At 35.2% G+C, this 27,695-nt stretch overlaps 1 protein-coding gene across 1 annotated transcript in view; it reads right to left on the bottom strand.

Annotated features, from left to right (window-relative positions):
- Positions 1–27,695, bottom strand: part of LOC133527194 (furin-like protease 2) — a 51,138-nt gene that overhangs the window by 20,075 nt on the left and 3,368 nt on the right. Inside the window, exon 2 of the mRNA XM_061864094.1 lies at positions 6,848–6,952. Within this exon, the coding sequence (XP_061720078.1) occupies positions 6,848–6,952 (105 nt within the window). The remainder of the gene's footprint in view (positions 1–6,847; positions 6,953–27,695) is intronic.

Consider the following 27,695-nt stretch of genomic DNA (forward strand, 5'->3'; position numbering starts at 1 on the left):
GCCTATATTGAATAATCCACTGATAAATTTCAAAGGCGAATTTCTGAGTATTTATAGAGACGGAAATTTTAAAGGTATATTTAGCCTTTAAAAATAAGTAACTGAAGTACATATTTTGAGTGACGTTGCTCAGTGAAAACATTAAGTGAGGAATATAAATTCTACCGGAATAAAAGTGTGACTAACGATAACAATGACTATTTTAACTCGTATAGTTTGTGTCATCCACGATGACGCGCAGATTTGTCAAATGTAACCTTTAATAACATGACATTGCGAATAAAGGCACGCGTCTTCGTGAATGACGCGATCTATAAAGATATATGGAGTCATATTATTCAGCGCATGTTTTTAGGTTTAGGTTTAAATATCTTTATTTATTTCTCATAAAAATACATAATATTCGCTTACATGAGAATTTTTCTTTTTTTCATGCAAAATACATTTTAGCACACTAATCTTATAACAAAAAACTTAGGTACATAATATGACTTAAACTAAAAGTATAAAAATTTAACTAAACACAATAAAATAAAATATTTTTTGTGGGTAAATGAAATAACGAATCAAAACAATTTGCAATAGAATGCGAGCGTAGTTGCTACGGCCCGGACCGGCTGCCTAATACTAACAGAGATATGATACGGCTAGTACGTATTTACACGGATATAAAGAGCGTGGAGGTGACAAAGCGCTTTCTCTAGTTTGGTTTTAATGTGTTTCGATAGATGATAATATTTTATTTTTTATTTTTCTTAAATTTTTGGTATTTTTGCGTAATGTGTATGCTTTTTCATCAATTATACAAGATAGGTACTTTAGAGGATACCCCAAAAACGTATGTAGCAATTCTGTAGAGCGGTCACCACGATACAGGCCTAGCCTAGTAAGGGGCCACTGAGTTAGTTATGTAATTTTTAATAAATGTTTTTTTTTTTTTTTTTTTTACATGCAGTGATCGGAATGTTGGTTGCAACTCGCGGTGAATGGCCTTCATAACTGTTTACTTAACGTCGTATATTTTATAAATATATTATCTACACTGAAATAGCTTAAAATTACAGTTTAAAATGTATCACGGGCATAGGCAGGTCATTAAAGGCGTATCCAGCCCATATTACTATTTCAACTTCGTAATATCTCGGTTTTGTATCCAAAATGCCGATCACTCACGCATGCCGTAGCATACTTTTATTTTACGTAGGTAACTTGTGAGGGCCCGAAACGCTGCAAGCGATGTGGCAGCGATCATGATACCTACTCGTATGAACTAATTTCGTGCAAAAACTTCATTCAGCCGAAATGTTTAGGTGGTAGTGCGTTACACGGCTTGATAAAGTCAGAAAAGAGTACATTCGATTCGTGGCAGTTTAGCCCCTACCCCCTATACCTGAAAACTACACAGAAAACCGACTCAGGTGGTACGGGCACGTGTATCTAAATATGTGAATACAATGGGAAGACCAAATTTATGATCATTTCGTCAATGTTAAAAGTGCGCTCGTAGAGCATAACGTTATTCAGTAGTTGCTTTTGGTAAAGTGATTGCTGGACTTTACAATAAACACAATAGATAAACGCGTTTCAAGACCAATTCTGCACACTTCCTTGTTATTTAATGCATAATAAACTATCAATACATTTAAACAGCATTAATAAGACAATATATATATATATATATATATATATATATATATATATATATATATATATATATATATATTCTCGAGAAGACTTCACTATTTTCAAGTTCAACCGGAAATCCATATAGTTTACAAAACCACATTTTGTTTTCAAGGCATGACATGACAAAAAGAAGACAAGATTAAGGTGGTTCGATTTTCATACAAAAAACAATCGCTATTAATTAATTAATTACACAATATTATTACATAAATAGTTGCGCATCTATCTACTTTCCAATATTCATTTGCGCTAAATTAATAGAAAAACTTTGTTTCATACAGAAATCATGCAATAATGAACGTTATATTTTTATAAATTTTACTTATGTGTGTGTGACAAATGTCGTGTACAAATACATTGCGGCGTTGCCACTCCATGCTTCGGACTGCCATCGGCGCGACGTTGCGATGTTTGACGCGTTTTTAGCTGACTCTGTCGACACTGACACTCAGTGTGACCAGGCGTACGATAATTGTCGTACATGTACGATAATTTGGGCCGCGGTATGACATAATGTTCCAAAGAGCATTATCGTACACTAAAGTACTATAATTTCAGCCCTTGGATGATGCCACCTTAAAAGTCTAGTAATTTGAAGCAAAATATGACACTTTCTCTCAGAAATAGGCTAAAATTAGTATCTTTTGGGTGTTCGGCTCCTTGGTGTAAGTTTAAAGTTTAAAATGTCTCAATTTCCTGTATACCGTTTGAGTCTATCCCAAAAATACACAAACAAACAGATTTTTTGCGCAATTTAGACGAAAATTGTCTTTTTTTATTATTAATTGGAAATTTAAGCTTATTTTGCTAGACATTTTTAGGGGCTGCCTTTTTGATTGGCGTACGATATTTTTTTCAACGGTACAATAATATTGACACTCAAGTACGATAATTCTCTTCCGCTCGCCTGGCAACTCTGCTGAAACTTGACAGGACCTGGGGGCCTACCGCGAAAACCTAAATTCGCAAATTGCGGGGATCTTTCTCTTTTACTCTCACTAAGACGTAATTAGAGTGACAGAGAAAAATGCCCGAAATTGACGAATTTCGATTTTCCCGGTAGCCGCCCTGGTGCTTGAGGTACTTGATAGAAAACAACGCTGCCGCATGTTCTGAATTGTGATTTTATGTGTTTTTGGATTGAAAATGATAGCAACGTCTAAATCAAGTTACAAAAATCATCGATATTCTGGTCCGCGAAAAACCAGGAAAAGTGTAACTGTAATTGGAGTCTACAAAAATGACCAATTCATAGAAAATAATATGACCTAGAAACTAGTTCATTTTTATAAAACTCAATTTTGCCCGAGATTGTACTTAGGCGAATACCTAAGGGAGCTAAGTGTATTGATCTTGAATAATTAGTTGGCTAATATATGACTCCAACATGATATGGACATTTACATCATAACTATTATACCTAGTTGGTTACTAAGTTCTGTTACTCGATTTCTTTCTTTCTTCCTAGCGTTGTCCCAGCATATTGAGCATATTGCCACGGCTCAATGGAGCCTGGGGTCCGCTTTGACAACTAATCCCAAGATTTGGCGTAGGCACTAGTTTTTACGAAAGCCACTGCCATCTGACCTTCCAACCCAGAGGGTAAAACTAAGCCTTGTTGGGATTAGTCCAGTTTCCTCACGATGTTTTCCTTCACCGAAAAGCGACTGGTAAATATCAAATGATATCTGTTCTGAAGTTCTGTTACTCGATTTGCAACCTCTTTATTCCCGTTAAAATAAATGCTACCGAAAAAATAAAAAATGACATAATGTGGTGGATTTGTGAGCTATAATTATATACCACACATAACGCTTATCTCGTCGTATCTATAATGAATTGGGGCCTAAAAGAGAATCGTATTCCAATTTTTTGAAACGCTTGTATTACTTTCTATATTAACTAAAAGTTGCCTTAAAATTCAGCTTTTATACTAAAAACGGCTTTAAATATGTTAAATTAACAAAATATATTTTGACAGATGCTTTCGCGCCCAAAACGCTCTTTGAAAATTGTGTGACGTCACAGTTTATGGTTTGACACATAACTACATACACACGTAGAAGATACGAACTGTCAACTAATATTTGTCATTTGTTGTTAATCGCCTAACTGTCAACAGTGTCAATCCGAGAGTTGTGACGTCATCAGAATCTTCAATGACGTTTCAAGTTTGGTCACGTGACGTGTGCCAAAAGATATTTTAAATTCAATATTTACAAAAATATGGTCATTACAGGTCCCCTAAAAGTAGTTTAACCAAAAGAATTTATTGGGATACAATTATGCCCTAAGATTTGTAGATGGAAACAACCCTATTGCGTTGCACAAATGTGGGCACCCGCCAAACATGATTTTGGGTGTGTCATACTCAGGGCTAACACAGATTCATTTCTGTGAAAAAGGTGTGAAAACCGGAAACTGGAAACCGTTCTCGAACCAATAGTGAAGCCCTTAAGCCACACCCTATTTCAACACCAGCCATGGATCTTTGAACAAGACTCAGCTCCTGCACATAAGGCAAAAACAACTCAAGCCTGGTTTCGAAGGAACAAAATTGGCTTTATTGCCCACGAAGACTGGCCGTCCTCCAGCCCGGACCTTAACCCCCTGGATTATGCCATATAGCAGGTTATTGAGGAGAAAGCCTGTGCTAAACCCCACACAAATATTAACTCCCTCAAGCGGGCCATAGTTAAGACAGTGACGGAATTAGACATGACAATCGTGCGTGCCGCTATTGATGACTGGCCTCGTCGTTTCAGGGCCTGTGTCAAAGCCAGAGGAGGCGATTTTGAATGATATTGTCATATGTGATTCCTGATTTTGTGTACTTCATTTTACTTATTATTTTATAATATATACTTTATTAAACTTTCGTTGGTATATTTTATGTAGATAAAGATTATTGCAGTAACAGAATTTAATAACCAACTAGGTAGAAAACAATGCAATACATAAACACATAAATTGGATATGATGTGATCCGTTGAATGAAATTGACAATAAATAAAATAAATAAATAATTTTCTATCCCTAGGCATTGTGTGAAACTTCTAGTTGTGTCAAAATATCGGGAAATCAATAATATAAACAAAGATGGTAAATATCTCATTTCTTTTTATAATGGTTATAAATAGAAGGCCATGCAATTTTGTAACTCACTGTAATTGAATTAAATGTATCGTAAAAAAAAGTTTTAATTCTACTGTAAAATAGTACCTACTTTTTTTTTTTAAAAATACCGGAAAATCTGACTTACAAATTTGGACTTTCTTAGGTTCATTCTACTTAGAATCTTCTCCACCCTAGCATTAAAAAAAGATATCCTAAAATATCCATACCATTACGTCACATTTTAGTGTGAAAGAAATTTCAGTGTAAAACTAAAATTTCAATACAAATTTTCGGGTTTTTATAGCACGAGGATTGATTATGCTAGTGATTCTGAGTTGGAAGAACCCAAAAATATCATGATGTGTGAGAATCAGATTTTTAATATTTTTATGGAAAAACGCTCATATTTCTCATAAAATAATTTATTAATAATAGGTACTTGATAATACTGATAACAAAAAAAAATTAATGAGTCTCGAACCCACATCCTCTTGCATGTATTTCCACGTACATACCGCAACGCTATTGAAGCCTACTCACGCTGTGCCAAATTGTCTACTACAAGGATCCCAGTACGACTGTTTGAATGTGTGAGTGATAGTTAGAAATAGAGTCAAGAAACATTCTGTCGACATTAAGGGGTAGTTTTTGTACAATGAAGTGTTCAATGTTTGTTTTAATAGTTCAATATTTATTTAAAGAGTGCGCTAAACATAATTTACAGTATAGAAATACCAAAGACTACTCCACAAAAAAATTAAAACTCAAAATTTGCAATTGTGGCGCCATCTAGTGAGGTTTAAGCTTTGGGTAACCTAGTCGAACCACCTTAACTAAACTTCTAAGTTTATGGCACTTACAAAAAAGAACCCCCGAGTCATCGGCCTACTTCGGACACTTACCTGCCGATTTGAAAAATGAGCCGTGCGTGTGGCGAAGCATTTAAGCGCAAATTGAGAAATATTTTGTTGGATAACCCTCTGTATTCTATAAATGAGTTCATGTAATTGGATTTGTTACGACATATGTTATTTTATTTACTATTCAATTGTTTTTATGATTTCATTGTATTTTGAAAATGAAATTTTCCTCTTTTGTGATATTTTTATCTTGAACTTTATTTGACATTTTAATGACGATTCGATGTTGCTTATATTGAGATCGTATCAATTTTAAATTAAATTTGATTTATCTTCATTTGTTTGACACGTTTTTGTTTAAACGTGACGATCCTTAATGGGAGAGACAATTTGTTTCTATACAATGTTTGACGAACGACGAATTTTGACATTAGTGCAAATGTATAGTTAGATTTTAATAATGAAATAAAGTAATCTAATCTAATTGGTGTCACCAACCTACAAAATTTTACGTTATAATACAAATTTTAAATATGGAACTTCAATCGGAACACTTCACTGCTACATGCAGGGGAGGTTTTAGTTAACCTTTCATACTTATCAATGGTTTATTTTTCTTGTATATTTTTACTGAGGTGTGCCAATAAAGAGTATTCTATCTATCTTATCCTCGCGAGCCCCTTTTTACATTGAAATGTATTCAAAATGGTAACCGAAGAGCTGGCGGCTTCCTTGCACAACGTACCTATCAGTATTGCGATACAACGAGGAAATACCTCCAGCATACTTGGTACAATGGCTCAAGGGCCTATTTTAGATTTAAGCTAGTTATAGTAATCCTCTGTATGTATCCATTATGTACTCGTATATTGTTATTCCAAATAATTGTATTCTGAACTTTTATTCAATAAAAAGCTGGCCATACACTAGGGTATGCCTGCGAAGTTTTGCCTATACAAGTACAGTTCAATTGCACAGGCAAAGCTGTATAGGAAACTGCACAGTCGAATGCCACACACGCTCCGTTTCACCTGTGCACTTGGTAAAACTGCGCAGGCATACCCTTGTGTGTATATGGCCAGCTTGAGCAGATTCCATATTAAAAAGCAAAACAATTGCTCCTCGAACTTATATCCGTCATGTACGGATATAACCTATAAAATGTGAGAATCTAGTGGACGTACCTGCGGATCATTTTTCAGTCTATTCTCGTAGTCTATACTGGCGTTGGGCGAGCGTTTGCTCAAGTGTGGGTGTGACAGCAGGAAGAAATGCTTCAGGCTGCCGATCTGAAAGAGAAAAATCATATCAATATTGGAATGGTTTTCGCTGTGTTTGTTTTAGGTACACGGCGTAAAACTTATGTACCTATTCTACTTATAGATATTTCTTATATCAGTTATATGAGAACTGATGTTAAGCGTGTATTTCTTTTTTGTTCAGGAAGTATAAAACGTAAAACCTCATTTACTCCATAAACAAAATAAAGTAGAAAAACCGGACAAGTGCGAGTCGGACTCGCCCACCGAGGGTTCCGTACTTTTTGGTATTTGTTGTTATAGCGGCAACATAGATACATCATCTGTGAAAATTTCAACTGTCTAGTTTTTACGGTTCATGAGATACAGCCTGGTGACAGACACGACAGACGGACGGACACCGGAGTCTTAGTAATAGGATCCCGTTTTACCCTTTAGGTACGGAACCCTAAAAAGGGCAAGTACTTATAATTAGTAACAAATTTAGATAAAAGGCCATTTTAAATCTATTTTAAGTCTCTGAATTTTATAGTTTAATTGTATAGTATACAATTCGATTAAGCCATCTAACTCTCAATCCAACTCTTGCCATCTGTTATAATATTGTAGGAAATAGTTCACTGTGTAATAAAAATAAGAAAATTTGGGGACATTTCGTCGTCTAAATTTACTTGACCTGTAGCGTAATAGTAAAGCGATCATAGGACTCGATAAGGCTTATCGATTTCATGTTCACGTTCTTGCTAAGGCGATTATTTGTACGTTTTCTATGCTTGTAGAGTAAGACGAGGCTAAGTGGGCAGTGTTATTTTAAACGTCAAACTCTTATGACATTATGACGTTTAAATAACACTTGCAGAGTCCGTGCTATCAAAATCGTTGCCAACTTGATCTATTTCTAGTAGTAGTAAGTGATCATTTAATTGTACAAAAACAGATTTTTAAGAAAATTTTCAGTAATTTAGGAGCAAGGGCTGACTTATCCCTATATACCTTAGGTATCTCTTCCAGCTAACCTTCGAGTATGATTGAAACAAACAATAAACGGATTGATTTAAAAAAAACAGTACAATAAATTGGTTTAATCTAAACAAAAGAGTTTCTTGCAGTTATTAACTAGGTATTGATGAAGCAATTTATGTATTATTTTACTTTAAATTTATATTACACTTCATAGTACTGAACTTGTTGAACAATATTGTGTACCTAACCCTGTCTAAACTAAACTAATTAACTAAAATTCGACCAGAATTAAATGTAAATAGGAAAAATAAAGAAATTTGGCCATGTGATCGTCTAGTGTATTTACGTTGTGAACCTTAGTACCCATCATCTTTTATGGGAAGACTGATATGATCTGGATTTTTCAATACTATCCCTAAATATCCTATGTATTTGTAAATATTCTTACTGTATTTTTTTAACACTATAAGAAACTAGTAAATATTATATATATTTTTTAGAATTTATCTCCTACCGGGCCCTACCATGACCAGTTACCGTGAACAGTAGTTAGCCTTTTTTGTTTGTAATTTAAATCTTATACTTTCCTTTTAATATATCCCTTCATAGGTTAGTGAAGGTACAATTGTCTACCTGCCTTCTTAAATATATAAAGTAGCTATAAAATATTTAATAATTTAAAATATATTTTTACTATGAAGGTATCGTATTTCTTTTAATAGTTAAGTAGGTAACCATGTTTGAAAGTGACCAAGTTTATTACTCCATGACCAAGTCGAGTATTTTTTTCAATCATTTCGATGTTTGCATGTATGATTGGAATAAAGCTACGATACCTATTTGATAATCATCACGATATACAAAAAATTAATTCCTTCAAACCAATTTGTTGAATGAGATTGCATTACTAAAGATATTCAATATAAACGAGGGCGGTAAAACAGAAATTTCTTTAAATAAAACTCATTACAAATGATAAATAAGACGAAAAAAACCTTTTGTTCAATTATCTCAACTTTTATCTGAAGCATTAGTAAGAGAACGCAACGAAAGGAAATTAAATTATCCAACAAAACGCGTTTATTTCCAATGCAAATCTCAAGGAATATTTTATGCCCAAATATTGTTGTAACCATTCATCCCGTATTGAAACAACTTTTTTTTCTAAATGATGCCGTTCCACGTCAGTAAGTACATAACTTCTCGTAAAATTACGGAATCGACGTCAATTAAGTAAATATAAAATCGAATATATCAATTTACTCATGCTTCGGACACGCAACGCACGCTTGAACCTGACCGCCTTACAGTGGTTAAATAAAACAAATGTATATTAGCTCACTCTATTGACATTAATCACCCAAGCGAAACGCGCTGCAAGGAATAACATATCGATGGTTTAAATGCATAAGCCCTTTAAGCATAACTTTGGTTGAAAACGAGTTATATACATCGTTGAAATCGACGTTTTTCTGGTTTCGACACGATCTGCGAAATAAAAGCAAAACAAAAACTTTTGCTTGATGCGACACACAATTTCATAAGAAACCGGACAAGTGAGAGTCGGACTCGCCCACCGAGGGTTCTGTGCTTTTTAGTACTTATTTGTTGTTATAGCGGCAACTATCACTGTTCATGACATACATCCTGGTGACAGACTGACAGACAGGCAGACAGAAGGATGGACAGCGGAGTCTTAGTAATAGGGTCCCATTATACCCTTTGGTTACGGAACCCTAAAACACCCATGTCACTTACACATTCACACAATTTCAAACCCGTACACTTCATTGGCTTAAGCAACATTGCTTTCCTTTCCCAATCCTGTCGCTTAAAGCATTTTTCAAAACACCCGTCCGACATACGGGTTAAATGAATGTTGTTTAAATGAATGTTCCAGGACTAGCTCAAATCGGGTAGCAGCATTTTTATGAATTTTGAGGTGTCGCTTAAAAGGTTCTTCCGGGAGCATCGGTTGAAATGACCCATATTCAGTTAAGCGACATTTATTTCAGATGTTTTTTTGCTGTGGAGAATAACAACAATTTAATTAAAAATCTATTATAACTAGAACGCAGAAGTTGTTCTTTTTTATTTATTAAAAATAAAAATAACTTTAAATCGCTCTTTTATAAAGTTCACAAAATGTTGCTTAAGGGGTTCTTTTTCCTATGTCGATATCAATGCCATATATTTAAAATTCAAATGCCGTTCCTGAACTAAACCATTTCGAGAGTAATAACAAAATCAGCGGAGCATAACTGCTAGTTTAACCAAACATATCCATTAGTATATTATGTGATAGACCCAAAGCTACTAGGAAGGAACATATAATCATATTTTCTCAAGCTTTATTATTCCCATGAAAGCAAGGAATAGAGAAGTTGGTCCAGCGTGGTTTGGTGCAAATATAAAGCTGTTGTGGAAATTAAAACTTCATAAGTTCAGTTTGTGAACCGATATCTATGGACTGATATCTGAAACCAGATCCAATAAACAATAGATTGTTCAATTAGCTAGTAATAAAATACCGATTTTTCACCCACTGTACACTTTATACCTAGAGTAATCAATCTAGGTAAAATGCAATTTTATAAAATTTGATTTTGCTAACTCAATGAGACAATTTCCAAGTGCGGTGTGTAAATTAATACTAATTGGAATTGGTATAAATAGGGCTATGGGTATTTGGGTAAATGGGTGTTGGGGTTGAGTAAATGAGATTTTGGTTGGGTGAACGGCTATTTGGGTGTATGAGTGAATTTGTTAGAAGTGTGAGAGTGTGTAGAAAATGTACCTCTTATTATATAAAAAATAATGTAATTTATGTTGAAATATTTTAAAACAACGTTTTGAAGACAGTCAATAATTAATTTAATTCCTTACGTGTTCATAGGTAACACCTGCTAGGTGCGTACGAGTATGTTTTCATGTTAGGTATGTCTACCATAAATATGTACCTACCCTTAAAACTCTAAGCCGATGTAGACAAATGAGATGTCAATCGCTTCATTTTTCATATGCCAAAGAAAAAAAAAGAGCTATAAAAAGAAGATTCTATACTCTTTCTGTTTTTTATTTGTTTACTTGTTACTTTTGTAACCACATTAAATAAATTTAAAAGTGGATAAATTACTGTCTTGTGTGAGACTGGAACTCACGGCCTCTGGTCTAAGAAGTGTAACATTCTGACGGTATATGTCGATGGGGTCCCCTAGACCCATATGGTGGAAAGTTTCCTGCCTATGAATGAGGTCTTGAAGGCTCAGATGGCAGAGCGCTGGAGTATCGATCCAGAAGCCGTGAGTTCAAGTCTCACCCAAGACAGTAATTTTTCCACTTTTAATATTCTAAGCTTAATAGCATCGTTTGCAGACGTTTGTGCTTGTTAAAAATTAACAAATTAAATGTCTTTCATCCATTCGCACCGCTTGTCACTTGCACCACCCTAACATGGGCTTACCGAAAACTTTATCAAACTTAGTAAAATCAATTTGCGAGGCCAAGTGAACGACTTTGAGCAACTTGGCGGTGATGTATTTCATAACATGTTGCCGATAAATCGAATCTTGTAGTCAAGTTATAATTAATAAAAGTCTTGCAGTTGTTCAACGGAGTTATTTATAGAAAGTCTTGTTTATTGAATTGAATTTGCTTATTCCCTGACAAGATTTTATTTGACCTTTGCCATGTTGCGGATTTCCAGTAGTTCTAATTTATTTTACTGGCAAGGAGACTCTTTGATAACAAAATTAACTAACGTTGAAAGTCATCGAATGTCACCGGTGAAAACAAGAAAAAAAGATTTCGCAATAATGAACAAATTTACCTTAAAAATGGTAAAAAAGGTTGTACAATACAGTACAATAAAACATTAACATCAATAAAAGGTTGAACTGTACTATCCAGTTTGTACAGTTTATTATCTATCTACTGCCTAGGACCATAGAAAATTCTGACAATGATAGATAAAAAATAATTAACGCTCGGACCCTTTTTCTTTTGGTGCCTCCGGTTTGTGGTTTCTAATACAATACACAATAGAATCTTCAATACTAAAAACTAGGTATAGGTACGCACATTATTGTCATATGTAAATTAGGTACTCGTACTTGTAGCATAAAGGAATTTTTGACGAAAATTTCATTTTTCGTACAAGCTTTTATCGCTGACTGTACTTTTTTTCCGCAGGCAACTAATACTCATCGAGACAATTCTAAAAACCCTAAACACAATTAGATTGCGTTGTTTCATCACAAAGTTCCTATGACTACCTCCTGTCTTTATCATCAGATCAGCTTGATGGTACTATACTATTGCATTGTCACCCGTCTTACATACGTATGCAAATTTTCAGCTTCGTCGGAAACCGGGAAGTGGGTCAAATTTAACTTACAAGATTTGTCCCATACATACTAACAGGGCAAGTTAAATAAAAGCTTGTAAAAAACTTGTATTTACGCTTCAAAAATAAGAATAAAAACGAAAATCTACTCTGAATCACCAGTACCAAGTAAGTAAGAAAAAGTGTGCCCATTTCTCATTGATAATCAGTTTTGAAACGATTCATTCAACTCATGTAGTCTAACCACTAAGTAAGGTAACAGACATGCCTAGAAATGTCTCCTTGAGGTTCCGCAACGTTAACTCTAACCAATGCTGCAAACTTTAGCCAAAATTGACTAAATAAATGCAGAAAATTATTTTATACTGTTCGGAATAACGTTGAAAGTTGCACAACAAGCTAAGAAGACTTACGAGGTCGGGATAGGTCCTACGATCGTATTAATTAGCGCGCTCATCTCGATTTGCACCCAAACGCCGTTTGAAAAGAAGGTTATATGTAAGTATGACATTCACAGTCCGTTACGCCATTTCGTTCTGAGAATGGTGTAATTACGAGTAGTCAGTGCGCGCTCGAGCAGCATTTCAATTTCAATTACACCTAGCTTTTGTTTCCCCCATTGTCATCATATTCATCTCTAAATATTCGTTCGCACGAGATTTAATTTAATTTTCAGAGACTTTTGCTGTTTTTATATAAGGTAGATTAATTACGTTAGATGTGAAATATAATTTTATTTCAATGGACAATATAATGACAAGATAATTTTAATTATAATTTCTAAAGGTCCTATTTTTATCATCATTCGTGGTTCCAGAAATATTTGAGGTAAACCGCCTTAATTTTACTATCCAAGCGTTTTTATACAACGAGAAAGATAACAAAATATATTAGTCACGTTTACAATAATTACAATAAAATAAGTACCTTCTACTAACTATGCAATTTTCATCATTTAATCGATACAGAATAAAATTAATTATAAACGAAATAAATTAAAACTAACGAAATAAATTAAAACAATCTAATTCATCTATTTAAATTCATTTATCTATAAAAAAATAATATAACAGACAAACAACTAACTAAAAAAATATATTCTATCACTCTTTTACTCTACTTGTAGTTCATGGTAAAAAAAAATACTTACTTAAAAAATATATATACAAGGATCAGAAATGTAGATAAGTATAGACAGTTGCTGAAAATGTATGATCGTAAGTCCCTATGCTATAATTGTGAATACATAAAATTTAACCGCTGCATTTTATAATAATCCTTTTCTCCAATATTATCTCTACTCATGTTGTGTTCCTGCCGGTGAGTAAGGTTGCCAGAGCTCAGCCAGGGTGCGGGATGTTAGAGTCGGCAACACGCATGTAACTCCTCTGGAGTTTCAAGCATCCATAGGCTACAGTAACTGCTTACCACCAGGCGGGCCTAATGCTTGTTTGTAGTATAAAAAAAATATCGAAAATGTTCACCTTACTGTAGCAAAAATAATACGGGAAGTTCTTCATTATGGTTAAACTCAAATGAAAAATAAAAACAAACCATTATTGCCGTGTTTTAGCGGACGGGAAGTTATTACTGTACTGTATTATACTTTTAAAAAATACATGTAACCACTAAGAAAAACGCAAACATCCAATTAATATAGCCGCGGGCCGAGTCTACACGACCCGGGCAGCATCATTTCAAGTTATAGGATAGAGTGATATGGTAAGATAAACGACCTTATTTATCTCGTTCTTACAAGACCGTCGTGTATGGTCGTGCGAATAGTGCTTAATAAAATCTGAGACTCTATAACTTTTATATTTTTTAAGGATTTCATACGTGCACATACAGTTTTTATTGCACAATATCGAACGAATATCGAATGGTACTGAATGGCAGAAAAAGTTGTGCCTTGAACTTTTAAAAAATAATTATAGACTGAAATTGTTTTTGACGTTTTTGATGTGAAGGTTCGATATTTTGCGCGGGTCCTCCTCTTTCGTCTTAAACGCTACAGGCTGGGAAAACGCTGTTTACCCAACGGTTATGATCATCGTTAATTTGCTCTAATTTTATGCCTGTCGCTTTTTACCGTCGGTAAATATTTACCTTTGATTTAACGACAGAATTAATGATGCGGCCTGCAATAAACTTGCCTGCTTACTTACATACCTACTTAGACTAGTGGTTGGATCAATTTTTTTGTTGATATTTTATCCCGTAAGGCAGGCGATAGTAGTATCAAAGTTTGTGAGAAGAAATGTTATACTACGTTCTAAGTAGAGGACTCATTATTATTGTTATTAATAAATTGTATTTAATATAATTTCTGACTCAATTATTGTATTGTTTAAGAATAATAAATGAAATGAAATGAAATAAAACGGTTTACTTTAACTGCCATGAAATGTATGATTGCTTATTTAAAGTACCATAAAACACCAGGGTTTTAATAGTGACCCAGGCGACCATAACCATGGCAACGAGTGTTAAGGTAAAGTTGTTTAGTACGCTCCAAGTAAGCATAAGTACTTGTAACAGTTATTGGGATCACGGCTACTTTGATTGTCAAGGGGTTCCAATCTATAGTTCGTGTCATCCACGATGACGCGCAGATTTGTCAAATCTAACTATAATCTAACCTTTATTAACGTGACATTAAGAGTCATGAAGCACGCGTCTTCGCGAATGACATCATATACAAAATTTACTTTAAGTTTTCGTTGCTAAAGTGTTTATGTGCCTTGCATTTAACTTAAAATTTGATTTAGGGCTTTCTCAAATGGTTTAGACTAAAATATTAGTGTCGTCATGGAAATCGACTTCATTGTAGATAAAAAATGAGTCCTTAATTAATAATACCTTTTGTTATTACATATTACTTACTCGTGACATAACTTACGTTCGTGAAAAAATGGGACGCAAAGGGGACTGGGGGCCTAGCCAAGATGACAATGACAATTCAATTGTCATTTTGACTAGGCTCGCTTTAAATATGTATACCTACCTATAAACTGCAGCATAGCACGGCTTTTTCTTTGAACTCGACTGGACACACTATTGTACAGATTATAACCACGCATTCCTGAGGTCATTAGGAGCAAAAAATGTAATATGAGTTTTGTTTAAATACGGCAAAAAAAATGATTTCGGTTTTCTGCACACGACACGGTATTTATGTTTGCATCTCAGCGATAAAATAAACATTACAACGAATAAGTAAAGTTTTTTTTATTTACAGAAAAAAATTGTGAGTATCCTTTAAAACGTATATATCTGTCAGTAGGTATGTCTAAACTAAATCACTTAGTGGCAGCATCGCAGCCAAAAAGGCGTTTTTCACTAAGTTATTACAGATACAAATTTTCACAAGAATTATCCTTTCTAAAACATGACCGATTTCACAAAACTTTGTATGATATTTTAGTCTCTAAGTGCGGTCAAGAATACACCTTTAAATACTATCGGGTTTTACCAGCCCACGGTGTACATACGTAAATATATCACAAACAAAATCAAAATGTATAACCTTTGCTTCCCTTTACGTATTTAATGACCAACCTGATATCAGTTCAATAGTAATTCAAAATCTATCTAACCAAAGGCAATTTGTTATGAATATTTAACATTTATTTCCAACCTTAACCTTCGAAAACTGGTATAGGTATCGATATTGTTATTTTGTCATCAATTGTAGCTCAACTACTTACAAACAGTCATCGTCTATGTACAAATAACATAATATTATATTACTCGTACTTTATTGATGTCTAATCCACGTAATTTTCATTACGCAACCAGATATCAGTCTCATATTTCCATTTATTGAAATAGAATACAATTTGGTTTTAGTACATTATGATACAAGACAGTGTGCCACGTTGCTTATTACACTTGAGACGATATTGTATAGTGAATAAAAAAGCCGGTGTGTGTAATGACCAATGCACACGTGTTTCATAGTAAGTTTTTTAACACACTTGCGAGGAAAAAAGTAAGGTAAGTACAAGCATGAAAAGCTTATATATAACTATTGTATACAATATTTTTTCTATGAGTCAACTAAAACAATACTATTTACAAAACCACTTAGTTATTTGACGTAGCTCTATTTGACGTGCATAAGTGTATTTTCTAATATGCCTACTTGAAATTAACTATCTTTCTTTATTATTATACTTTACCGCACTAGTGCGATAATTATCACATTACATGACTATGTCAAAAATTTTAAGGGCCATTCCCACGTGCATCGTACAACATTTCAAAGTACATATTGGCCCTATACATTTTAGACGGTACGTAAAATCTAATTACCGCACTAAGGTTGGTGCTGCTATATATACTGTAAAACGATATGATGGGTTGTACCCGCCAATTATATTGATATTCTCTTTTTCCACGGTTTTTTAAAGAGAAATACGTAATAGCTTACTCCTAAATTCTAATGACAGTAGCCAACGTAATTAATGGTTACCTACTGGTACTTTTTAGGAAAGTACTTAGACCGCGAGCCCAAAAAAACATTTGATGACCTTCAATTATTTTCCTTTATTTATTAAGGATATTTTCTTCGATGCTAACGAAATTTCTTATAGTCCATCGGCATTGCAATTAAAGAGCTTCGAGTATACTACATTGTTTTATTATTATTATAAACTGATCGGCGATTGGCCCTAGTCACACCTGATGGAAAGTGAAGACAGGGCCTAAGATGGAGCTCACCGGTTCAGTAGTAGCCTATCCACTCTTGCTTTAAAGAGACCGAGGTCATATTTATCAGACAATACAGATGGCGGGATGTACTAAAAAGAGGAGGCAAATTGTTTTGTACGAACAAATGAAGAAAGAGGAAGGTGGGATCAGGTCGTGCAGTTCCTGTGCGCACTCCCCGGAATCGAAGTTTTCTGGCGGTATTTCTAGGCCGATACGACTTCGAAACTTCAAGAACAGTGTGTACTCTCATCTTAAAAGCCGGCAAATTACTTACAGCCCCTCTGGTGTTGCGGATGTCCATGGACGACGGTAACGGATTCTTTTGGTCGTTTGCTTAAGAGGAATGGGGACGAATACACGTGACATCCAGCGAGGAAAATGGGGACTGAGTTTGTATGATGAAGCGTTCACTAAGCTATCCTCTTAAGCCGATCTGCATTTGTCATCGAATTGCATAAAATACTATTACAGTATATATGATGCTACTTTTCCGCACTAGTGCGTAAATTAGACTTTACGTACCTGTCTAAATAAAGTACGTGACTGTACCTATACTCTGTATAATATATCCGCGGGTCAATTTTAAGTCTATACTCAATGCGCCCTAACTCCAGCCGTTTGATGTATATCACACAATATGTTATACCGAAGCGGATGCACAATCACATTGCACTTCAAGGATCGGTGCACTAAGTGGCGGCCAATGAGGACAACGGGGCGTTACTCGTGCGTGAGATCTTGAACACCAGGGAATACGCTAGTTACCAACAAGACCGATTTTGTTATAAGGTGCTTTGAGATCATTCTACAGCTATCTCATTCCCCTGGTTATACCTGTTCGCAAATTGCCAGGAGATTTCGCTTAGCAGTTATGATTGTAGACAGAACTTGGAACGGGTTACACAGTCGCCAAAAATGAGATGCTAATAAAGCGGCAACTTCTGGGAATTTGCGAATAGGTATGGCCAGGTGAATGAGATTTTTGTAGAATTACCCTTTGAGGTAACTTTGAGAGTGGGGTTAGTTTGAAATTCTACTTAACCAAAATCTCTGCATGCTTTGGAAACACTAAAGCTCCTGCACCATTTACCATCTTGCTTATTGTTGGTATTGTAGAAAGTGATGATAGATTACGGCCTGGCCACGACATTGCGCGACTGACTTCTGCTAAGGCGACAATCATAGGTGGGAACGAAAGATCCGATTGCTGTGTCTCGCATCAACCTATGGTTGTCGCCTTAGCCGAAGCCAGTCGCGCAATGTCGTGGACGTCGTGGCCAGCCTCAATCAGATATTGGCAATTTAAAAACAATATCGTTTCCGAATTTATCGCAATGCATCTTGCCAATTGGTTATGCTTTTGATCTCGTATTGACACGACTCAAAGTATTTCACGTACACAAAGACGCGAGCGAGATGTCTAATGAAAAGAACTCCAATGCATTTCGCTCGGACTAATCAGAGTGAGCTATTGTTAAGTTCGGATCAAAACAAAATAATATCAAAACCGTAACGAATTCTTGAATCTGAATCGGAGGTCCCTGATAATTTTAGATTCTTTATTGTTCTTTAAACTTTTGCGCTACGATTTTAGGAAGTTATAATCACCAGAGCGACTGTACAGTCAACCAATTTAATTCCTAGGCCACTATAGAACCTTGTCGCTTTAACTACTCTATACATGACATGCATCACTCAATAAGCACTGTCGTAGAAGTCATTATGACATGGTTCTATAGTGGCCTAGGAATCAAATTGGTTGACCATACATTGACATTGGACTCAGGAATCGATGCACTAAGTGGCGACTAAAGGCGGCGTGATATTCGTGTGTGAGATCTTGATTTAAGTACATGAGGATTGCATTAGCGCATGCATGTGAGAAGGGATGACACATGTTAAAATTTATACCGAAATCTAGTTCAATAGAAATAAATATATTTAAAAGCAACCATAGAATAAACGCGTTTTACGCGATATTGCACCGCCAAAATCGCGATTTCTTGTTTTCCATACTTCAAGACGGGTTAAACTAGATCCTGACGTCACTATCAAGTCCGGTTTATTAAGGGGCCTTGTCACGTAGAGTACGATTGTCAGACATTAACTGCCATTTTTAACTTTTGTATTGCTTTAATGCGCATCATCTAGCGTAATAAGTCAATCACTAGAACTTTGGTCCGTATTATAGGAGGTTTAGCAACACTGCGTTTTCCGGTAAGTAGCTGCCAATCCAAAACTTTTCAGACACATCAGTCATCTATTTTAGAAATAAAACATTTTTAAAAGGCTCACTATTAACTTTTTAGTATACAATTGGCTTCTGCGCGCGACTTCGTCTGTGTATGATTGCTCGAGTTTCAAACGAACTCCATACCAGGGATCGGAACCGGAAAAAAATTGAAATAAACATATATTTCAGTTTATTTTATACTCTAAATATAGGACTCGGTTGTGTTTTTAGATAACGACTTCGTATTATTAGATTGGCCAATTAACAAAGAACGAAAAAATACCGTTTTCGTTCCCATACAAAAAATACCGGTTTCCGATCCCTGCTCCATACAACATCTCATCGACATCAGCGGTTTAACGTGACGAGGTTACAGGCAGACAGACAAAGTTACTTTCGCATTTGGGCCAGTTTAATTTTTTTTTTTTTCATCAGATTTTAATGAAGAGCTCCTTATTCTGGGCGGAATAAATTAGAAGTTGGGACTTTTGGACAAAAAATGTATGTTATTTTCCGTTAAGAGGAAGATTTTGTAAGAAATACAGTAAAATTACCCTTATATTGTACAGAAAAGAGAACTAATCAAGGTGAACAACGCAATATGGTGGCTTAAACTCACGTCCTAGGTTAAGTCACATAATCAAGTGCCCTATGCTTATTCTCAAATGCTCATAACGTTATTGGGGTATATTGAAATCGTGTTATATTACCTTTTAAACGTCACACTTTTCGTGTGCGGCGAGTCATTGTAAACTTGACGACTCTGCAGGGTTATTAAGAAGAGAGAGAGAGAGAGAGAGAGAGAGAGAAAGAATTAAGGAGATGTCCCGGATATTCCTCAAGTCTCTTTTAGGCCGCGAATAGAGATGGGCGAATGTATGTCGGCAGTGTCTGAGGTTTTGTGAGATGATGGATGATAGGCTTTCCAGCACTTGCATTTGACTTTTAGTGACCATCTGTATACGTGTAATTAGTCTAATTTGGTGTGCTCGTATTGGCACATGCTGTGATGCCTTGTAAATATATATTTAAATAAATAAATAAAATTATTGCAGCTGTAATACTGTACCCCTAGTGTAAATTTATTCGATAGCGAGACGCGACGTACCCGTTTGCGTTAAGTCTCATTTTGTATGGGATTATGAGTTTCAAAAACGTCCCGCGTGGCGCGCTGTTTATAAATCCCATATAAAATGAGACTTAACGCAAACGCGTACGTCACGTCACGCTATCGAATAAATTTACACTAGAGGTTCTGGTGTAGTCTAAAACCGAACCGTACCTTTATTGTTAACGTGAGTCAAGTAAAGTTGCTCAGTAGGGCCTAAATATTAACGGGTTTGAGTAAATGGTTTTAGTTAATTTACATACTGTATAACGCCTAAAGTGGAGGATGTTTTCCAACATAGTTGCGAGAAAATAATTAAATTTACAACAAAAATTATTAATATCGTTCCGCAATTTTTATTAATTGTTAAGGAGACGCTTCAGGCTGCATGCTGAATGGGCAGCATGCAAAATTGATTTAAAATAGTGACATCTCTTCTGAATTATTTTACGTTTGTAAATAGATAAATGAACTAAGAAACCGTTAACCATTTTTTTATATCGTTCAACTTTTTAAGATACTTATTTCAAAATACAATGGTTATAAAATATAATGGTTAAAAGGATTAACTGACTTTTGAAAAGCTTGGTATTTAAGCAATATGTATTTAGATATGAAATTAACATAATTCCTAAGTATAGAACCAATACGGGTACGTAGCTTACGTAGCTACCACCATACCAGTATAACCAAAAGCAATTTTATAACCACACTTCAAACTGTTTTCATCATCAATATTTAAGTGCTATGCTATTGTCGGTGGAGTAATCGCCACTCATCTATTCGCTGGGCCAGCCTTTTAATTTCCTCGTACGACACGACAGAAACTTTATCTGGACCCGGGTACGTCCTTAAACTACGTCCAAAAGAGAGGTATAGGCATTGTGAATGTCATCTCCCTTTGTGTGGTAGGGCACAGCCGGTGGATATCATTCCAGATCTAGAGCAGAGCCCAACTGGAGAAGTACCTCCACCTTACAGAAAACAGCAGCCAAATAACACTAGACCCTACTCATAGTGTTGTGTTCCTGCCGGTGAGTAAGGTTGCCAGAGCTCAACGAGGGGGGGGTCGGGTTTAGGGTCGGCAACGCGTATGTAACTCCTCTGGAGTTGCAGGTGTACATAGGCTACGGAGACTGCTTACCATCAGGCGGGCCGTATGCTTGTTTGCCACCGACGTAGTATAAAAAAATAAATCTTTTGTGTGGCTGAGATATGTGAGCCTGGGCCTTCCTCTACGTCTTTTACCCTCAATCTTGCCCTCCAAGTAGGGATTGCAAACCGGATTGATTTTCAATCCGGCCGGATCCGGCCGGATTTTGGCCCTGATCCGGCCGGATCCGGCCGGACCGGATCCGGGTTGGTATAGGAATATTCAAGTTAATTAAATAACATATTTTTATAGTTTTTTGCGTAATACGTATTCCTAAATCTATAATTTGAAGTTAATAAATAACTTCTTAACAATAAAATAGAACTTAGTAGTTAAAAGTGTTACAATGTGAATATTACTTTAAAACAAAATTTGAAATCGGTTTTTTTTTTTATATTTAACTTTTTGCAAGTGCTCAAATTTTCGTTTGCAATTATAAATTTGATTAGTTTCTAAAGCCTGATGACGGGATGTGGGGTGGGAAATGAAACTTCTTGAAAGGACAAGTTCTCGTAACTGTTCTCTGATTGAAGTCTTTGTAACGTTGACATCCATTCTATTAACAAAAGAAGATATTTTACTTTTAATGCGCTCCAATATTACCTTGTTCTATTTTTTTTATCCGAAAAAGTAGTAAATCATAAATCATTTATTTTGCTTGAAACATGGTACAAAAGATGGTCAATATATTAGGGAAACACACATTTCACCAGCAGCTGGCATGCAAAATTACTAAATTACACGTATTCATGTCAACTGTATGATTTAAAAAAATAATAATACAGAAAAGTATATTCGTCAAATTATAGGGAACGAAACACGACACGACGATCTCATGCGAAAAATAATAGAGTGTAGGATTAAAAACCATCGCGGAAAGGGACTTCCTAAGAAAAGTTACATGGAAATAAAGAATTGGCTAAACGTAGAGTAGCACGTACCAGGAGATGAAGGAAACTGCATAAGATTGGATGAAATTGTAAAGACAAAACATAATCTTTTTAAACATTAACCTTCTCTTAGCATAAATTAAAAATGCCTTCCATGGCATCTCCGTCCTTTAATTTTTCCTTCTATTACAGTATTTATGTAATCGTCATACCGTGCCACCAATATGAAAGAAGTCCTCCTGTTCCCAGTCATCGTCACAATAAATATATTTTTATCTCACTAAATTTAACTTTTTCATTCGTTTTCTGTTCTGTTCAACTTCATACCTCTCATCCGTCGCCTTTTCTTCTTCTAAAACGCACAGCGCGTGCTGTATTTAGGCATTATTTTAATTTAACCGGATCCGGTCCGGATCCGGTGATTTTTACCGGATCCGGTAGCTCCTGAAAAGTGCCGGATCCGGCCGGATTACCGGATCCGCCGGACCGGATTGCAATCCCTACCTCCAAGATGTTCAAAAAGAATCTGTCGTGTCGCATCAGGTGGCCAACCATCTTGCTCCTTCTGTTAGCTACTGTGTCTAACAGGCATCTCTTCTCTCCTGCCAGTTTTAAACACTACAAAATTATTATTATTTTTAAATGAGTGATTTTGGCTTTTAAAATTAACAACGGAGTCTTGAATACCTAAACCGCTCAGTTGATGTTTGACGTGAATATGCAGGATCTCTAAATCCACACGTACTCGCACTAAAACCAAATAAAAGTAAACTAAACATTACATTGTTCATTCCATTTATTATTCTTCCAACTCGTGATTTATAACACAAAAGTAAATACAGACTTATAGAAATGTAAAAAATTACGTATTCCGTTGTAGGTACGGTGAACAAAGTGTATTGTTAATCGGAATAAAACTCGAGCTCGGCTAAGTATGATGGATGTAGACGTGGCTTTCAGGAGCGAAATCACGTGTTCACACACAAGCTTTAATTTAACAGTGAGGACAAAAATTGTCTTTCGAATGTTTATGAGAGGTTTTTTTATCATGATATCGTATGTCTGGAAGCGGTGACGTCTGAATTTCAATTCGTAATTTCGAAACGGGCGGCGGCAGCCTGTCACGTTCTAACAAGTCTGTAAGTGCGAAAGTGACAGGCATAGTGACAAGCGATAAAAATGCAACCATGCTGTCATAGCTGGCTCGCAAACGATAGTTTTGTTACTGAGGTTCAATATTTCCATTTTTGATGAAGGATAATATAGCGAAGAAAAATGCGGTCTGAAGTAAAAGTTCAAACAAAGGTATTGTGTATTGTGCATGAATTTGCCTACCTATACAAAGGCAAAGAAACATCTTACGGCCCAATTCGAACTTTAAGATACGTCAAATATTAGGACATATCCGATCCATGTCGTATCTAGACCTAAGATTTGACGTATCTTAAAGTTCGAATCAGGCTGTTAATCTTAGAAGCTACCAATTGGACCCCCTTTATGTCCAGGATAAAATTAATAATTTTGGAGAAATTATCGATTTTGTTTTCTTCTAAACATTTTTCTGAGGGGACTCAAAACACTCAAACACTCTTGGTAGCTCTTAAGGTCATCTAGCTCTCGCTTGATCTATACTGAAAGCGAAACTGCGTAGAGCGACACTACTACTTCGATACTTTTTCTTTCTTGATAAATGTAATTTCTGTTTTTCCTCTCAACCTCGTTAGTGGTTACACGGCAAGGATAAATTCGTGGCAATAACTTTTTCTCAACGCGCATTATTCTACTGGGCGCTTGTGAAGGCCTTTTATTAACTCTTTTTCAGTGAGTTTTTTTTATGTTTTTTAATATTTATAGCAACGTCCTTATTTTATTTAAAATGCTTTTCATCTCCGACGGAATGGGAACAACGACTTTAAGAGATAGTGTTTGTTTGTTTGTTTTTGTGTACATGCAAAAAAAATGCGTGTTTCCCAAATATCTCCAAAACTGAGCGACATGTTTAGGCTGCAGTTTTATGTGATACAGTGATATTTTTTATATGTGTATTAACTAGTACATTATGCTCTTATATCATTTAGCAGAGATTTAGAAAATTTAAAAAATAAAGTCATTTATGTTAACATTAAAGTCGCAAATAATTATATCAACATTAATAGAAACCTAAATATATTTAACTCTTGATGTCTAGAAATTCATAGAAACCTATATTTTACTCTACTCTATAAAATCGGTATCTATCTCAAAAACGATTAGACTTAGTTCATAGTATTACTAAGTTAATATAATATAACGTTCATGGACATATGTAAATACTACATGAATATAGGTTGAATAGTACATATTTGCTTATTATAAAAGCGCATAAAATGAGAGTTAATCCATCTGTGTCTTGATATTAAATTATTAACAAAATATTAATAAATTGGTAATTAAATGATGGGCCGAAAACCGCGGAACATTTAACTGTCAAACTAATTTAGCAGCTGAAACTGACTCGATCAGAACCGAGCTCGCAGATAATTTATTGGAAATAATTATGTTACTTTACACGAGATGTATAGTAAAGCATAAACAGATAATTAGGTAAATGTTGTATATTTCGATGCAGGATTCTTGGATATATTATGTATAATCCGATTTCAATCGCAATGTTTAATGCATTCACTGCAAGCAACCCGCCAGGCGGGCGCTCAGTCCCTAGTCGCTTTGCGCTAAATACGCATTTTCCCATATTATCGGCTACGCTCGTACGGCACGTAGCACGGCCAAGAATGGATGAAGACTGGAAGGTGAAAAGAGCGTACCTGGGTCGCCTAGGGACGTCCTTTTGGACGCCCCAGGTATCGCTGGAGCGATATGGTGGAGGCGGATTTGCGCGAACTTCGAGTCAACAATTAGCGAGAAGCCGCATAGGAGGCCTACTGCGAAAATCGAAATTCGCAAATTGCGGGGATCTTTCTCTTTTACTCTCACTAAGACGTAATTGAGTGACTGTGACGTGTTTTATATAAATGTATACCGCTTATTGTTACATGTTTCTATTGTCCTTTAAAATGCATGTATGTGTTGGTACAATAAAGAATATTTAGGAGAAGCCGGGAGTCTTGCCCAAGTAGAAGATGTGAACCATTTCATAGGACCGTGTCGAAGTAATAGTAAATCGAATTCGAAATATTTATTTTTAGCATGTATGTGTATTTTTCAGGTATCGTTAGGTGAAATTGAACTTGCTGTTATACCTTTGTTAATCCAATACTTTGATTAATATGAGTAGCAACCAACATCAGTCTATAGCTACACTTAATCGAGTAAACCTTTAAAATTAAATGTATTAACTACAGTAACTGTAACTCACAACAGTAGCTGAAATAAAAAAATAAATCTCACATATTGAAATACAATATATGAATATAAATTATGAGGAAATCCTGAAGTCATCAAAGCAAAGGAGCACGTCAGGATTATATTTGCGTTCAGTCGTTGTAATATAATATTGGAGTATTTTCTAACATGTTTATTTACCTTTGCATATTTGAAGGAAGACATTATTATCAAACATAGGCCTTTTTAATATATATGCTTTACTTGATATTTCCTGGTGGAAGGTATATTGCTGAATATCTGCTGAACGTGTTACAAAAGCATGGTACTTGTATCTATAATAATGGCGAAATTTTGTATAAACTTTAATAAGCTTAAAGTTTTAGAAAGAGATTTCCGCTTATTTAATATTTTGCAAGCTCTTATAAAATGGACACCTACTTTTCACATATTGAAGATAATATAATAAGTAGTCCTAATATGTAATCAAAGTATTTAAATAACACAATGTGACGACCGGTCTGGCCTAGTGGGTAGTGACCCTGCCTATGAAGCCGATGGTCCCGGGTTCGAATCCCGGTAAGGGCATTTATTTGTGTGATGAACACAAATATTTATTTCTGAGTCTTGGGTGTATTCTATGCATATAGGTATACGTTATATATAGTCGCCTAGTACTCACGGTACACGCTTGGCTAGGTCGATCTGTGCAAGACTGTCCCCAAATATAAAAATATTCCTTCAATTATTATTTTTTCTAGGCTATTAGAGTGTCCCACTTGTTGGGCAAAGGTTTCCCCTCTTTCTTGCCATTATTTAAGATTAAAAACAAAAAGAAACTGCATTTCGCAAAATACATTTATAAACCGAACAATACATATTACTGCAGCATGTTTTAACTTACAATATTTCCTTAGTCGTATTTATCCAACAAAGATTTCCCAGAAAGTCAAACTCTTCGCCGTGTCGCTCTAAATCAATTTCCGGGGAGCATAAAACCTTCCCATGGCAATTTCCTTCAAGAAAAACAGGTTCGGAGTGAAATCTTAAATTAGTTAAAGCAAGATGAGGATTTAAAGGGCTGAGTTTGGGAAAACTTCAGGATTTATTATCATTAACCTTAAGTAAAGGTTAATAACGCTATTATTATTTGGTACGAGTATATTATATCTATATTTTATTTGTCTATGTGATTGTTTATATACTAGGTTATTTAAATTAGTACTGAAAAAAAAATATTTTTAATTTATTACTCTCACCCTCTACAAAATGGTCTATTGCATTGGAAAACACTAGATTTTTTAATAAATTCTTAAATTGATATTTAGGGGTCGCTACACTCGCTACCGACGTTTGAGAATTTGTGAAATCAAAGAAAGGCGATATATATATTTTTTATTTTTTTTACATATTTTTTAATTTATATCTAGGGGCCACTACCGACGCTTATCGTAAATGACGCTTTTCATTATGTAGCAGTCACATAAACTTCTATAAATAGGAAAATATTGTCATGGAACATACTAAAAGCAAACCATATGACACATCACAGTAAGAATTTTTATAAGTTGGTCGGTGTTACTGGTAGTAGCAACCCCTAAATGTTAATCAAACATTCTCAAATTAACTACTAATTATAATTTTAGTAGGTAAGAGGAAATTATGGGGTGAGAGTTAAGAAACTTTGATTTTTGAATCAGCCTATGAAAAAAAAAAAAAAAATTATAGGACATTATTACACAAATTGACTAAGTCCCACAGTAAGCTCAATAAGGCTTGTGTTGAGGGTACTTAGACAACGATATATATAATATATGAATATTTATAAATACATAGAAAACACCCATGACTCAGGAACAAATATCCATGCTCATCACACGAATAAATGCCCTTACCAGGATTTGAACCCGGGACTATCAGCTTCGTAGGCAGGGTCACTACCCACTAGGCCAAACCGGTCGTCAAATACCTATACCGGTATTATATACCTATTTTGTAAATTACAGTTATCGGTGCGTATTATTTTAATATAATAGTCACTTGA

This window comes from Cydia pomonella, chromosome 17 (assembly GCF_033807575.1).
Source record: "Cydia pomonella isolate Wapato2018A chromosome 17, ilCydPomo1, whole genome shotgun sequence".
NCBI classification, from domain to species: Eukaryota; Metazoa; Arthropoda; class Insecta; order Lepidoptera; family Tortricidae; genus Cydia; species Cydia pomonella.